At 44.0% G+C, this 15,267-nt stretch overlaps 1 protein-coding gene across 1 annotated transcript in view; it reads left to right on the top strand.

The window, feature by feature from the left end:
• Ldlrad3 (low density lipoprotein receptor class A domain containing 3) overlaps positions 1 to 15,267 on the top strand; it is a 219,594-nt gene that overhangs the window by 58,351 nt on the left and 145,976 nt on the right. The window contains exon 2 of the mRNA XM_090347878.1: positions 5,612 to 5,758. Coding sequence (XP_090204004.1) covers positions 5,612 to 5,758 — 147 coding nt within the window. The remainder of the gene's footprint in view (positions 1 to 5,611; positions 5,759 to 15,267) is intronic.

The following is a 15,267-nucleotide window of genomic DNA, read 5'->3' as shown; positions in this document are numbered from 1 at the left end:
GCAGGCAGGGTAGTCATTTGCTTGTTGACGTCTAGACATCCGCTTTTAAAACATGTCCCCTTTTAATACTTTCTACATGCAGATCCCATTCATGTTGTAGGGAAATGAAGCAAAGGCAGAGGAACTTTCTAAGTAAGTAAGTATAAAGGATGAAAAATATATTTGTAGTGCAGTGTTTGCTTTTCTTTTTTTAGAGTGGTTGCACATAACTCTTGAGGACCAAGAGAGTGGTGACAGGTGCCTGGAATACAGAGCTGAACAAGGTAGTACTTCTCTACCCTCTATTCAGTGAAAGACAATGAGGATACATCACATTGCTTAGACACAAATTGGGGAAAAGGAAAATAACAAGACATGACTGGCTTTAGGTTGGATGCTCACAAAGGGGTCTCAGAGCTAGCGATTTAAACTGAGGTGGAAGAGTGAACAAGTTGATATTAGATTGCTCTGGTAAGCCTATGACATCTGGTGGCTTGAATTGCAGATGAGTGCCTTACAGTTCTGGATGTCCGAGATAAGGTGTGGGCAGGATTGCTTTCTTCTCAGCCCCTTTCCCTCCTCAGTTTGAAAAAGGTTACCTATCATCTCTGTCTCCCCTCTCTGTCCTATTCCTTCTTCTTTTAAGGACTTCAGGTATATTGCATTAGGGTCCACTTGACGCCCTCATTTTAACTTCATTTGCTCTTTAAAGACCCTGTCTTTAAATGTACATTCTCAGATTCTAAGGTGCCAGGAGTTAGGACTTCAGTATATAAATTTCAGGGGACAAACTTTAGCCCACAGCATCAGATGAGAGGTGAGCTGAAGAATCTTCAAGGGTTCCCTCTCAGCATGGTAGGAAGATATTGTGAGATCAAGGGAGTAGTCCCCAAAGCAGGTACTAGACATGAGTAGGAGGGGCAGGGCCGAGCTGGGCTATGTAAACCCTGGAGAGTTTGAGATTTATGGTTTGTCCTTAAGGATACAGAGGAATTGGGAGAAAAAAGGGGAGTAGTTGGGGGTGAAAAGTGGTAGACATAACATGTGACAGATAGCATGTGTCCAGTCATAGCACTTCTGAGTCCCATGGTGCCTTGGACTCCTTCTCAAATATTTCTTCTTCCCATGATGCCCTGGGTGCCTGCTCAACCAGTGAAAAGAGCTGAGGTGGTACATGTACACGCCGAAGGATAGGAGGTATGGAAGGAGCCCTATACTGCAAACATTTCTCTCTGATGGGTGGGGCCTGGCTGGCAAAGTGACCATCCTCAGGATTTTTAGGATTCCAGATCCAAACTGCTAGTTTTTCCTGAAGCCCCTTCACCATTGAGTGTGTCAAGAATCCTTTGGAATGCTTGCTTGAATAAAATGCTACCACTAACCCTCAGAGGTCAAGACATCAGAGGGTGAAGTAGAACCTGAGAATCTGCATTTCTAATATGTTCCCAAGTGTGGTGTTGATGATGATGATAATGATAATGATACAGCATGCACTCTCTTTCCCATGATTTAGAGACTCTTTTTTACCATTTGTCTGGATTTTCCTTTAAAATAATTTATTGACAGGATTTATTCACTATCCGTACAGATGGACGGATGGGACAGATAAACCACAACTGCAGGCATCCAGATGAGTCAAGGTCAATGATGTAATGAACAAGCTAGGACATACCCTAGGACTTTACTTCATATATAGCCTTCTAATAGGGAATTGTGGCAAGTGAATTTTTATTTGTATACTTTAGACCAGATGGGCAAAATCCTGTCTACTGAGCCTATTAGCTCTGCTCTGTGTTTATCTTCCTGCAGGAATGTTTTTTGGTAAGGCAGTCTCTCTTGGAAGACGTCTCCAATGTCTATCTGGACTTCTGGCCAACAGAGATGGTACCATGGGACTTTTGGCTCCCTTGGTATTATAATCACCATGAAAAACAAAGTAGATAAATATATAGATGTGTCTGTCTGTCTGTCTATGATGATACATCAATCTAATAAGTGTCAAAAACAGTATGTGAAAGAGGTAGGGTCAAGGTGCGAAGGGTAGATGAATGAAGAGGAAAGGGGGGAGAATGTAGTCAAGATTTAAATGTATATTTTACAAAATTAAGTGATGGGAGGGGTAGGTTGTGAGGGTTGGATGAGAATGTTGGAGACAGTGACTTTATATCCCTAAACTTCTTCATCAGGTAGCAACTCCTTTGTACAACTTCTTAAGGATAATAAAAACTTAAAGATAAGAAAAAGGAGGAGAAAAAATTCCCCCCTGGGAGAACTCTTCTGGACTCTTTATTGGTATGGAAAGCCTTGCCACTTCCTTTCACAGCTTTACTCTGACTTCCAAAAAAAAAAAGAAATGTACTCTGTTTAAACACTTTCCTTCCTTTTAATTCTTTAATGGACAGAGACAGGAAGCCTGTTTCTCTAAAATGTATCAGAACTATTAGCTACATTTTAAAATGTCATCGCTCTGTGTAAAGAAAAGGATCTAGAAGGAGGGAGAAGTGTTAGGAAGAAGGTTGGTTTAACCTGAGATTTCTCTACCCTGGCTCAGTTTTTTTCTCTGAATAGTTCTTTGTTAGAGGGAGGGGATGTCTTCCTGTGCCCTGCAGGATACAAAGCAACATTCCTGGCCTTTCCATGGTAATTGCCAGTGGCTCCCTCTTCCTAATCGTGACAGCCCTAAATATCTTTAGGAATGGATACCTTCCCTTGGGGGACAAAATTGCTTCCCTAACCAGACCACTGGTTGCAAAAGGAATTTGGTGGCCAATTGTGAGGCAGACTGGATAGGTTTAGGTTTTGAAAATAGAATAAGTAGTATACTTTCCTTTGCCACAGTGCTTTTGCTAGATACTCTCTACCCTTTCCTAAAGGACAAAGCTGTGTGCACCCCCAGGGGATCACAGAGAATGTGCTTCTCTTCTCCTCCAGGCTTTGTCCCATGGCTGGTGGGAACATGCTGTAGTGGACGTGGTATTTAATCTCTACTTCTCCATTTGTTTGTCAAGTTTTTCTGTGGCACTTGGAAATTTAATCTGACCAATTTTCTGGTTCTGAAAACCTGTTGGTCAGAACAAGATTTCATGGTTGCACTGGCTTTTCCTGGGCAGGGTGGGGGGTGGCAGGGTAGTACCCAAAAGAATTAGCTTTGTCTACAGAAATAATTGTAAATGATTCCCAAACCGAATAGAGTGACATTTCTGCATTCCATGGCCCCAGTGACACTCAGAGCAGTTATTAAGAAACAGCTGGAGTGTGTGGGTTTCTGGATGGAGTATTTGTTGTCTGGCTAGGATCCCACACCAGGCTAGGTTCTTTCCTTTCAGACCCCCTCACCTCATGGCCTTCTACCTGGAGATAGCGAAAACTGATTTTTATATCCTTCTCAGGGTTGGTGGTTACTTTCTGGAGCCATCTTCAGAGGGAATTGGGTGTTGAGCCTAGACTCAGTGGATCAGAATGCCATGATTGATTAGTGATCTCTGATTGGGTGGTATAACAAAAGAAATGGTAGCACAATGTGTTTGTAATCAGTAACCGTCGGAACACATGCTTTTTATCCATGTTCTTCTGGGATGTGCCTTCCTGTAGCATACCCCAGATCTTTGCTGACATTATTCTCTGGACCTGAAGGGGCCTTACTTTTCATCCCCATGTATTTCTCAAACTTACGTTATGGACTTATGTTATGTTATGTTATGGAGTGGTATGGACTTTCCCACCCAGGTTTGCTTTGAACTGTGATCCTCAGATCTGAGCCTCCTGAGTAGCTGGAATTATAGGCATGAACCACCAGTACCTGTAATTCTCTGTTCTTTGAATTTCTCTGAAGAGCACTGGTGTAGCCATTCAATGACTTTCTAAGGTAAGGAAGTAACATGATAGATAGTTGTTTATAGAGATTCTCTGGCGGCAGAAGAGATTGTGAATTGGAGAGGGCAAGAAGGGGGAGGAGGGGCAGAAAGGCCAAGTTGGGAAGTTGTGGCAGGAAGTCAGAGAGAATGGGCACTTGGGCTGAGGTTGCAGCTTGTGGTGAGGGAGTCTTGGTGATTGCCTATCTGTAGCAGTGGTGGGCTGAAATTCCTAGGATTCTGATCTGGGTTTTGGGGCAGAGTAGAGCCTTTGCTGTAGCTTATCTTCTGGAGTAGTTCTCCAGTGAGATAGGAGGGGTGGGGGGGGTCATAATTGTATGTTAGTAATGTGGCAGATGGTATGTGTATAAGGGAACAACCATGGCACCACCATATACGGCTTGCCCCATGGTGGTGTCCATTCCAGTTAGTGGATGCCGGCTTCTTCCAGTTACAGAATATTTTCACCCCAATACTCACATCACCAGACAGCAGAGTTGAGCATTTGTCTGTAGGTGGAGAAACCAGGGAGCACTTCCGAGGGAAGGCAACAGAGAATTGCTTACTTGCAGGTTGTGTAAGGATCTAGTAGGTGACAGACAGAAGGCATTCCAGGGGAAGTGAAGCACCCACGAACTCATAGTGTCATTGGACTGGAGTGATGGCTTAAGTGGAAGAGTACTTACATGAAAGAGGGTGTGATGAAGAATCTGTGGTGTTGAGGTCTACACTTGCTTCCTGTTGGTAATGCTTATGGAAGAGCATGATGGGATATTCTTTCTAGTTGCTGCAGGAACATCTAATAAAGGCCGAATTTTTAATGCAGCTGTGGTAGTAGTTAGCATGTATGTGTGCCTTTCCAGCCTGAAGGAAGGACTTCCAGATTGGTGCCTTTCAGACATAGCCCAAGTGGTTGGTCATAAGTGCCAGATAAATGCTCCTTGTGGGAATGGGGTGGGGGTGGGGCAGAGGTAGGGCTTTGGAACTGTTTGCAGAGTGGCTGGTTTTGTTTCCTTTCTCAAAGTTTATTTTATACTCCCCTGGCTCCTTATCTTCCAGTGATTGATCTTACTGGCAATGATGGAGAAAGTGAGTTGGATGAATTTCCAACCCTTCTCTGCCTGCCATCATTCCATTCTTCTCATGGTGGCTTGGTGTAGGGTCCTTGGCACTTTGTAATTATTCAATGAAGTTGAACCTGAACCTTGGGCTCACTTCTAAACCTCTAGTAACTCTTGGCAGGCAGTGTGGCAGCCAGACCAGCCTTCTGGGCTTAGGAGGTCTGAGTTCAAGTTTCATCTTGGCTTTTCGTATTCACACAACTTCAGGCAGATTGGCCTGTCAGCCTGGGGCATCCTATTTCCTAGAATGAAATGATCTCTGAAGATTGTTGCCAACTTGGCTTCAATCCAAGGACTCTGGGATTGCCTGGACTGTGAATCTGAAAGGCTCCTGCAGTTTTTGCTAACAGAGATACTGCGAGTCCAGTGCACACGTTCATATCTGCAACTTTAACTTTTAGCTGTTAACTGCTGGCTGGAAAAGAACTTTTGGGGTTTTATAGCATCTATTTTGTGCTTGCTCTGTATTCCTTAGGCTCTATAGCAGATAGGTGGGGCAATTCAGCAGCCCGTGGGTGGGGGAGGGGGCGAGGGGCCAGAGGAACTGAGACCCAGAAAGGCACAGATAGCTCCTGGAAGTCTCTCCTGTGGCCTTGCCCTCCAGACCCTAGTTGCTGTCTCTGTGCCCTCTGACCGCCCTGCTCCCCTCTTTCTTAACAGAGAGCCAGCTGCTCCCTGGGAACAACTTCACCAATGAATGCAACATTCCTGGCAGATTCATGTGCAGCAACGGGCGCTGCATCCCAGGTACCTGGCAATGTGATGGGCTGCCCGACTGCTTCGACAAGAGCGACGAGAAGGAGTGCCGTGAGTGACCTGCCTGTGATTGTGGTCAGGGGTGGGCCCAGGAGAAGAGACCCAGATCTGGCTGCTAGCTCTCCACCTGTAAGAAGCCCACCTGGCTTGCACCCAGGGCTGCCTGACCCAAAGCCCATACTGGTGATGGTTTTGTAGTACATGGTGGAGTTACTTGCCCTGGCTGGAATCCAGCATGGAGTGGAGACTGAACAATGCGCATTGCTTCTCTTTGTCATCTACTGATATATGGTCCAGGCCTTCTAGAGGGTGAAGTGCCCTTCATATGGGTATCACCAGGCTGTGATGGTCTTGGTGGTCCTTCTTGCCTCACTTCCTCATTCAGCCTCTTTTCCATTTTGTGTATGTAAAACATGAGGAGGTCTGGGTTGAGGATCAGCAGCAAGAAAGGAGGAAGGCACCTGGGATGTGAGTTAAGGTTCTGTTGATCATGCATTGTGCCCTCACTGAATTTGTTCCTCCTCCTTCCCCTCCTCTTTCCTCCCCCCCTCCTCCTCTTCCTCCTTCTCCTTCTCCTCCTTCTCCTCCCCCTCTTCCTTCTCCTCTTCCTCCTCCTCCTCCTCTTCTTCATCATTGTCGTCGTCTCTGCAGAATGAAGTTGCCATGAGACCTTCTCTTGCTCCCCAACAGGTGGAATCACTGGGAGGGTAGTGAGCACAAGTTTGCCTGAAAGGGCATGGCCTTGAGACTCTTTCATGAGCTTTGGGAACCAGGCCATGTAGCCTCTCTGTCAGGAGGAGTCTGTGTTCTGGCTCTGGATCTGCAATCTCCCTTGAAGCCGGTGGAGGAAATGGCTGAGGATAGGATAATACCTTGAACTTTTGGCATTGCTCTTATTGGGATTTAAAGTCCAGACTGTTGACGCATAGGAAGCAGCACTGGATTTGTAGGCAACCATGGGGCCATTCTGGGAGCCAGATGCTCCTTCACACTTCAGTGTACTGATAAAGGAGGCTTCTGGCTTTGAGACTGGCCCCTCACCTGGCCCAAGGAACCTCCAGGCTTGCTCTTGTTCTTCAGAGAAGTTTTAGATAGGGAATATTGGGAATGAGCAGGAGGAAAGGCTATTTCATTTGTTCAGTCTATCTGGGATTTTTCTAAAATAGAACATTAGACATAATGCTTTATTTTTTCTCCCAAATTGCTTTTGAAAAGTGTTATATCTATTTCAACTTTTTTCCCTGTTTTTATTTTTTTAATGACTTCAAAGCTGCTAGAAATGTAACACTTATAATTTGAGTTTCAAGCGAGGTAGCAGGCATGAGCTTTCCATCATTTGTCTAGTCGTAAGGATTATTAAATACTACACAGGTGTGGAATTGCTTCTTTTGGGAGATGGTATTTTTTTGAGCACGGATGATGAGCTAACTGGGAATATTGGGCCTGGGAGATGTTTGTGGAAGAGTCGGCGGGGGGGGGGGGGACCCTAGGAGGAAGTAGGAGGAAGACTCTCTTTACTGCTAGCTCTGTTAGTGGCACCTATGTGTGCCACTAGCCCATGTGGTTTTTTTTTTTTTTTTAGTGAGGTTGACTCAGTTCACAAGGTCCACCAACCATGTGCATTGTACCTTACTGTTTAAATCACTTTTGCTTTTTAAAATTAAAATAAAATCTATTGTAAAGATGATGTAGAAAGGGGTTATAGTTACATTAAGTAAGGTAATGAGTCCATTTCTTACTGAACAGTGTCACCTCCTTCCTCATTTTTTCCCATATGTTCCCCTGTCAACCCTCCTCCTCTCCAGGTTGTAGAGTTCTTTTTTTTTTTTTTTGCAAGTCCTGGGCTTGAGCTCAGGGCCTGAGCACTGTCCTTTGGTTTTCTCAAGGCTAGAACTCTACCAGTTGAGCCTCAGCACCACTTCCGGCTTTTTTCTATGTATGTGGTACCAAGGAATCGAACCCGGGTCTTCATGCATGCTAGGCAAGCACTTTAACCACTAGGCCAAACTCCCAGCCCTGTAGAGTTCATTTTTCACATAGTGTCTAGTGAGTATTACTGCTGCATTTGTTTGTCCTTTGTTCCACCATTTCAGTGTTTCCTCTTCCTTCTCCCAAATCAGATAAACATATACGAGACATAGGGTCCAGAGATCAAAACACAGTGACCCAAGGGAATAAACCAAAGTAAAAGAAAAACAACAACAACAAAATAAAGTTATTGTACTGAAAACAGCACAATTCTCTAGTTTGCTTCTTTTTTTTTTTCCCTTAAACTGACGCTGGTAAAGATACTTAGGACCACTTGAGGAATTGATGTATGCCTAGATAGCAGAAATACTTGATGGCTTCAGCCTGGCTTATCAGGGTGACAGGGCTGAAACTGCATCTCTTCAGAGACACTGTGGAAGCAGCTGATGGATCATCTGTGTCATTTTCTTCCCCTGCCTTCCACAAGTCACAAAGCCCTTCATCTTAGTCTTTGGCACAACTTTAGGAGGGGACACGGGAGCATCCATTATCCTTGCAGAGGTGAGGGCCTCAAATGCTAAGAGCTACTTTGACGCTGACAAGATAATATGCAGAGAGGGGCTAGGGGGAGGTGTCTCATGGAGGGATATAGCTAGTGAGCAGCTCTTTTGTATCCACAGTAAAGGCCAGATTTTTCAGACAGCAGGAAACTTAATCATAAAGGTAATAAAATCACATAGTGTAAAAACTGAGGGTAGAGAGAGGAGAAAAACCAGAGCATCATATGAGAATCCATACTTCAGTAGACCCAGCTGTTTTGGAAGCATTCATTCAGATGCCTTTCTGTTGTAATCACAAGGGTGTTCTGTTTTGCATTTCCAGTTTTTTCTATGTACCATTGCACCATATCATCGTTATCTTTTTGCATTATTTCTCTTCCACCATTTGAATGCCTAATATGAACCCATTTTTTGGTATGTAGCTTACTTATGTTATTCTTATTGCTTTTTATTTTTGCAGTGCTGGAGATGGAATCCAGGTTTTTGTACTTGATAGGCAAGCACTGTACCCATGAGCTACCCCTCTCAGACCTAGCATTAATGGCTTCCATTTTTCCACTGTTGAATAGAGTGTACACTGTTGTGAACATGAGTGCAGGTATGACTTTGCTTCTGTTTTGAGAAATTTCTTTAGACTGGAATTCTCAGAAATGAAATGAAATGACTGGGCTGGAGAGTGGAAGCTTTTCCTGGCTCTGCAGACAGTCTGCTCACTTGTTTGCTAAAGGTCTGCACTCCTTTGCTTGTACTGGCAATGCCTGAAAACTGGGACTTTATTTTTATCTTGGCAAGCATTGAGTAATCTCTTTTAAAAATATATTTTTTGGTTAATTGAATAGCCGAAAACAGTTAATGTATTTAAGATTTTTAAAATTAATGTGTTTGAATGTTTTCCCATCCCTCCATTTACTATGATTCCTTGTGAAATATCTATTAGCAGGCTATTATTAATCTCCATCTGGGATGATGCTTTACATTCTTTGCTCTGTGCCTCTGGGGAACTTTATGTAGTTTTTGAGATGAGGCTCATTTTGGGAAACTTTGGGTGTATTTCTGTTCTTGGTTGTTGGTAGAGTGCCCTAAATGGTCTTTTTATCCAAATTCCTACCCCTCTCCTCCCCTCCCCTCCCTTTCCCTGCCTTTCCCTCTCTCCCTTCCTCTTCTCTGCAATATAAAAAGAACTGAGGTATATTTTAGGAAAACATAGCTGATCTCTGAAAGACTTGATTGTGTGGGCTTACTGAAGTCCTCTGGGCTACACTGTCCCGGGCACATCTCATTTTATTAACTTGTTAGATAGGCTGAAAAGTTTTATTGGCAGGGAACTGTCCTCACTTCCACATGAGGAAGCTGAGCCACAGAGGGATTAGGATTAGGAAGATTCTGAGTCCCCCTCCCCCAGCAGAATACTCCAGTGGTCTTAAGAGTGTTTCTGAAAGGTTTAAGTCTCTTCTTCTTCATCAGAGAACTCCAAGGGGGTCTTTAAGTATTTCTCTACCAGCATCTGTTTTTACCCTGCTGAATAGGTTCCTGTGGATTGTCTGTTGCCATTGATGCATTATCATGACTGTTCATTCAGTCTTCCCATAGCTAAAATGAATACCTGAAATACGCAACTTAATCAGAGGAAAAGTTTATTTTGGTTCACAATTTTTGTGGCATTAAATGGAAGCTGTGTTGTTTAGGGCCTGTCTTGAGATAGCATATCATGGCCAGGATGAAGAGGAAGAGGAAGAGGAGGAAGAGGAGGAAGAGGAGGTGAAGGAAAGTTTGTAGTAGATAGAGAAAAGCTAAGTGCTCCCAAATGACTATATCAGTTTCTCAGGGCAACAGTGACAAAACTACCACAAGTCACATAGTCTAAAATGGCAGACATGTATTCTTGGACAGTTGTGAAAGTGTGAAGCCCAAAATCAAATGGGACCTGGTGACTCTTCTGAGCATCTAGGAAGGAGTTATCCTTCCCTTTTTCTGGCTTCTGGTGGTTTCTGGAAGTACTTGTATTTTCTGGTTTTGGACACATTATCCCAATCTGTGCCTTAATCCTCATCCAACTATTTCTCTGTCTGAATTTTTTCCTCCTCCTCCTCCTCCTCCTCCTCCTCCTCCTCCTCCTCCTCCTCCTCCTCCTCCTGTTCTTCTTCTACTTCTTCTTCTTTTTTGTTAAATCACAGTACTGGGAATTGAACCCATGGTTCTCTACAACTTGAGCTCTTCTATTAGCCCTTTTGTTTTATGTATTGTTTTTCACATAGGGTTTTACCAGTTTTTCCAGGTTGGCTTCAAACTCATTTTCTTCTTACTTACCTTTACTTCCTGAATAGCTGGGATCATGCCCAATTGAATATTTTTCTTCATGTGAAGACAGTGGGCATTGGATTAGAGCTGCCTCTGATCTAGCAGGATATCATCTTGACTATCTCCAAAGACCCTTTTCCAAAATTTACACTTGCCGATTTCAGGGCCCTATTAAACCTCTTATGTCCAGTCAATGCTGAGAAGGTAAAGTCTCCACCTGCCCCTAGCTATCCCAGAATGATGCATTGGCATGCATTTGACTCCCTAGTGGACTCTTCTACTTAGGAGATTTCATTGTTATTTGTTTTGGCCCTCTTGTATAGTTTATGGTTAGGGAGCCGGAGTGTGCATAGAATGTGAGTGGTTTAAAACATTGATTTGCATGAGAAAATAAATATAATGTATATATTGAAAGCTTGTCCTGTTACTCTTCCTTATATCACCTAAGGCTGTGATTGGCCCTTTCCATGGAAGAAAGGTACTCCAAACAGTGGTTAGTCAGTGAACTTTTCCAGTAAAATTGGAAAGTTCTATGCCCTTTCCAGCCTTGAGGTGGGCAAAATGCTGTTGCCTAAACACAGTGTTGCTGGCTTTCTGTCCTAATGGAGACTGGCATGCATGGCTCTATGTGGGGGTCTTGGCCAGTTTGGGCTGTAGTCAGGTATGTTTGCTTTGCACAAAGGACACTAAATGCCAACATTTGTTAACTGAAAGCTTGCACATAACAATTGGAATTCTTGAGTTCTCTGCAAACCTTGTATTTAATGCTAAAAATTCTTGCTGTTCTTGCAAGGGAGCCCGTCCACCCTGCATCTTTCATTCGTTTAACCATCATGCTCATAGTAAGCCTTCAGTGTGTCCTTAATTCTAAGACACACGTTTCACCACTACCACCTTCCATCATTCTGTTCTACGGGTAAGAAAACACAGTGTCCTAGTTTCATTGGCAGAGCTTTTTGTTCTTAGTGTCCATAAAGTAGTGACATGCTTTGCCATTGGTGACATCTTAGGTTCAATAAAATATGATCATTTTCTCTTGATTGCCAGCATATGCTATTTCAACCAAGGGTGCTGGGAACTTCCAGACAGATCAAAACACTGTGTGTTCTTATTTGCCTAAGGGTGCTGGTTTTGGCAAGGGAGGAGACAGGGTACTTAACAGAACCATGCTGCCTATGTTAGTCCTTCTTCTTGCCTTCTGGGAAGCAGGTCATTTCAGTGTCCTCAAAACTCCCAGTCTTTGGGGTAAGACTATGTGAGCCAAACCTTGCAAGCCCTTCAAGCAGCAGCTAGCATATAGTAAATTGTCAATGATCAGTGGCTGTACACTTGTATTTCTGGAGTACATTCCAGATTAGCCACTGCCTCACTACTTCATTTTATTTTAAGCCTCCATTTCTTCATCTGTGAAATGGGAGTCTGGTGACAAAACACAGTTGTGAGAATAAACAAGAAGATGTTAGGATCTGGTGCCTAGTTGGTACTTGGTGAAATATACTTCTTCCTTCCCTAGGGGTGCATTGTGTCTAAAAAGGGAGAGTCTGCCAAGAATGTCAGAGTTTTTATCTAGTCTCCCTTGGGCTTCTTCAGGCAGCCAAAGTAATCTGATTGGTTCCTTATAGATTCTACTTTCGCCATGTTATCTAAGCTATCTTTTTCAAAAATAATCAGATATTCAGGGTTACAGCATATTGGTCCACAGCATCTGCCCTTCTCTGAGTCATCTTTAGGAGACAGAACTCTGGTGCCTTATGGAAAGCCTGGCTCTGGGGGTGCACACAAGTCAGCCCTCAGTGAAGATGTCCTTCTTACCCCCAGCTGTAGTGCTGTCCAGCTCTCATTGACACCCCTGTTGTCAGAGGGGAAACAGAGACTTTCTTCCTCTCTTGGAGCCCCTTCCAGCCTCCCCTGTCCCTTCCTAGGTAACAGGTGTCGTTTGGGGCCTGCTGCTGCTGTCATGAAACTACCAGTTTCAATGGCAGTACTGTCACCCACTAAGAACTTAGTGAAATGGAGTCATCCTAAAGCCATCTTTTAAGTCAACTAGTGCACATTCTGTCTTGCCATCCTCCTTTCCTCTTCTAACCAGCTCCATTGTCGTTGGTGCTATGTTGCCTCTTCCTCACCTGCAAGGGGAGAACTTTTGTTGTTGGTGATGGTGGTGGTGGTGGTGGTTCTAGGGCTTGAACTCAGGACCCAGGTGCTGTCCCTGAGCTTTTTTGCTCAAGGCTAGTGCTGTACCACTTGAGCCACACCTCCACTTGCAGCTTGGTAGTTAATTGGAGATCAGAGTCATGGAATCACCTGGGCTGTCTTTGAACCAAGATTCCCAGATCTCAGCTTCCTGAGTAGCTAGGATGATAGGCATGTGCCACCAGCGTTCAGCAAGGAGAGAATCTTAAACTAATCTTGGTGAGAAGGAGGCTTGTGTTTTTAGAAGTGTGCTGGGTCTGCCTGGACCCTGACATTGTGACTTCACCAGGATTTGGCTCTAACTGCAAGATGTGCTCAATAGTAACAGGCTCAATAATGGCTAATAAAATTTAAATGGCTGCAAAATCACTGAACATCAAAAAAAGGAAACAACTTCTTTTTCCTGGCACATGCAGACAAATCTTACTGAACTTTGCAGTCTTTTTCATTTTTATTTTCAAATGCTATGACACAGTCTGTGTGCAATTGATTAATGGCATTAAAAAATAGAGAGACAGGTGAAAAGTAATAATTAAATAACAAGAGAGGATGTGGTGCATTCTTACAATGCCGACATATGACTAGAGAGTCTTGTGCTGGTTACTCCAAAAGATGTGTTTTCTGAAGTTTTGAATGGGAAAGAATGGAGGTTAAGCGTGTGTGTGTGTGTGTGTGTGTGTGTGTGTGTGCGTGTGTGTGCGCGTGTGTGTGCGTGCATGTGTATGCGTGCACGCGCATAGGACTAGGTGCATGTCTGTCAATACTGGGATTTGAACTCTTGGTGCTGTCCCTTACGTTTTTCACTAAAGGCTAATGCTCTACCACTTAAGTCACAGCTTTACTTCTGGCTTTTTGCTAGTTAACTGGCGATAAGAGGATCATGGACTTTTCTGCCTGGGGACTGCCTTGAACTGCAGTCCTTTGACCTTAGCCTCCTGAGTGGCTTGGATTACAGGTGTGAACCTTAGTTTCCCAGAAAGGTCAAGCATCTTGAGATCAAAAAGTGACTGTGTGCCCCTTTTTAGAAAGGATTTGGGGAAAATTTCCTTCCTTCCTTTCTTCCTTTCTTCCTCCCTCCTTCTGTCCCTCCCTTGCTGAACATGTTTTGCTCAATGCCAGTGCTCTATTATGTGGGCCACTCCTCCACTTAGAGCTTTTTGCTAATTTATTGGAGATACAAATCTCTCAGATTTATCTGTTTCAAACTAGGATCCTCAGATTTGATACTCCTCAGTATCAGAGATTATAGGCATAGTTACAAAAGTTTGCCTGGACAATTTTTGGTTCTTGATATAGTTCCATAAAAAGTTAGAGTGATGGGTTTTTGACAGTCAGTGGTTGGAAAAGAAGGGGCTGAAACAGGTGGCATATGATATTCATTCCAAATTAGAATATAGAACCTGACTGCCTTGGAAAAGCTGCGTTTGCATGGACCTAGGATGTTTATTTCTATCACTATGCCCTTTATTTTGGGAGGATGAGGGTGGGGAAGCAGACAGCATCCCAGATTCTGTGAGCAATTGAAATATGCAATATCTGAAGGCCACGCTGGCTCCTCATGTTTCTTGGTGAGTGGGCAGTGGAAGTGTGGTTTGTTCCCCTGTTCTTTTGGGATCTGGCACTGAAGCCCAGGATGTTCACTGGTCTCCTGAGGGAGCTTCTTTCCTTGGAAGGAGGAGGGAAGATGCAATGCCTTTGCTATCATGGTTTGTACAGAGCTAAAAGAGGGGGCTTCCAGGATGGACTGGGTAGTTTGGGGGGAGTGAATGATTGTGATGAGGGTATCTCTAGGGTCTGTTTCTCTAACTTGGCCATTTTCAGCATTGTGACCTGTGAGAGGGAAACCCCAGGACAAGGGCCTTGTTGATAGCTGTGCATTTTCCTGAGCTGGTCATCATGACTCACTTGACCATGTGATTTTATACTTTGTACTTAAGACTTTGTGGTGGAGCCCACATTGCACAGCTGTTCCTGATGTGCATACTATATATTCACAAGCATCCTGGTGGGCAGCCAAGCAGAGCTGTTAGATGACAGGGATCAGGTAGACCAGATGCTGAATGTGCCAATCTCTGTGACTTGCTGTCTGTTATTAAAATCCAAAGTGAGGTTGTTCTTAAGTCTCATGGGTGGCAGGCACTGATGTCTGTTATCTGCTGCCCAGGGTCTAGTTCTGTTCTGTGGTGTGCAGTGAACATGATGGGGGCTCTGATTCAAGGCCTGCTTGCTGTGTCTTCTGCCTTTCCCCATCCCTGCTGGGACCATCTCAAGCTTCTGAGGTGGATGTGACTGGGTAGGTGGGTGAGAAACATTGCACTTTTCCACTTCTCTATTTCTTTATCTAGCTTTCCGGAGCTAGTCTATTCTGAGTGCTAGAGAAAAACACCCATCTCTGGCTTAGAAACTGGTTTTTTTTTTTTTTTTCCACAGTGTGCTGGGAGTCCAAGAGCAAAATATGTCTGCTGCAGTCCACATCCTTTCTTATGCACAGCTTCATCTGCTTGTGTCCTTCTGTGGTAGAAGGGATAACCCAGCTCCCTC

The sequence above is a fragment of the Megascapheus bottae genome, chromosome 16 (assembly GCF_031878675.1).
Source record: "Megascapheus bottae isolate mThoBot1 chromosome 16, mThoBot2.hap1, whole genome shotgun sequence".
Taxonomy (NCBI): Eukaryota; Metazoa; Chordata; class Mammalia; order Rodentia; family Geomyidae; genus Megascapheus; species Megascapheus bottae.
Note: the sequence above shows the minus strand (reverse complement) of the source record. Positions and strands in the feature narration are given on the sequence as shown.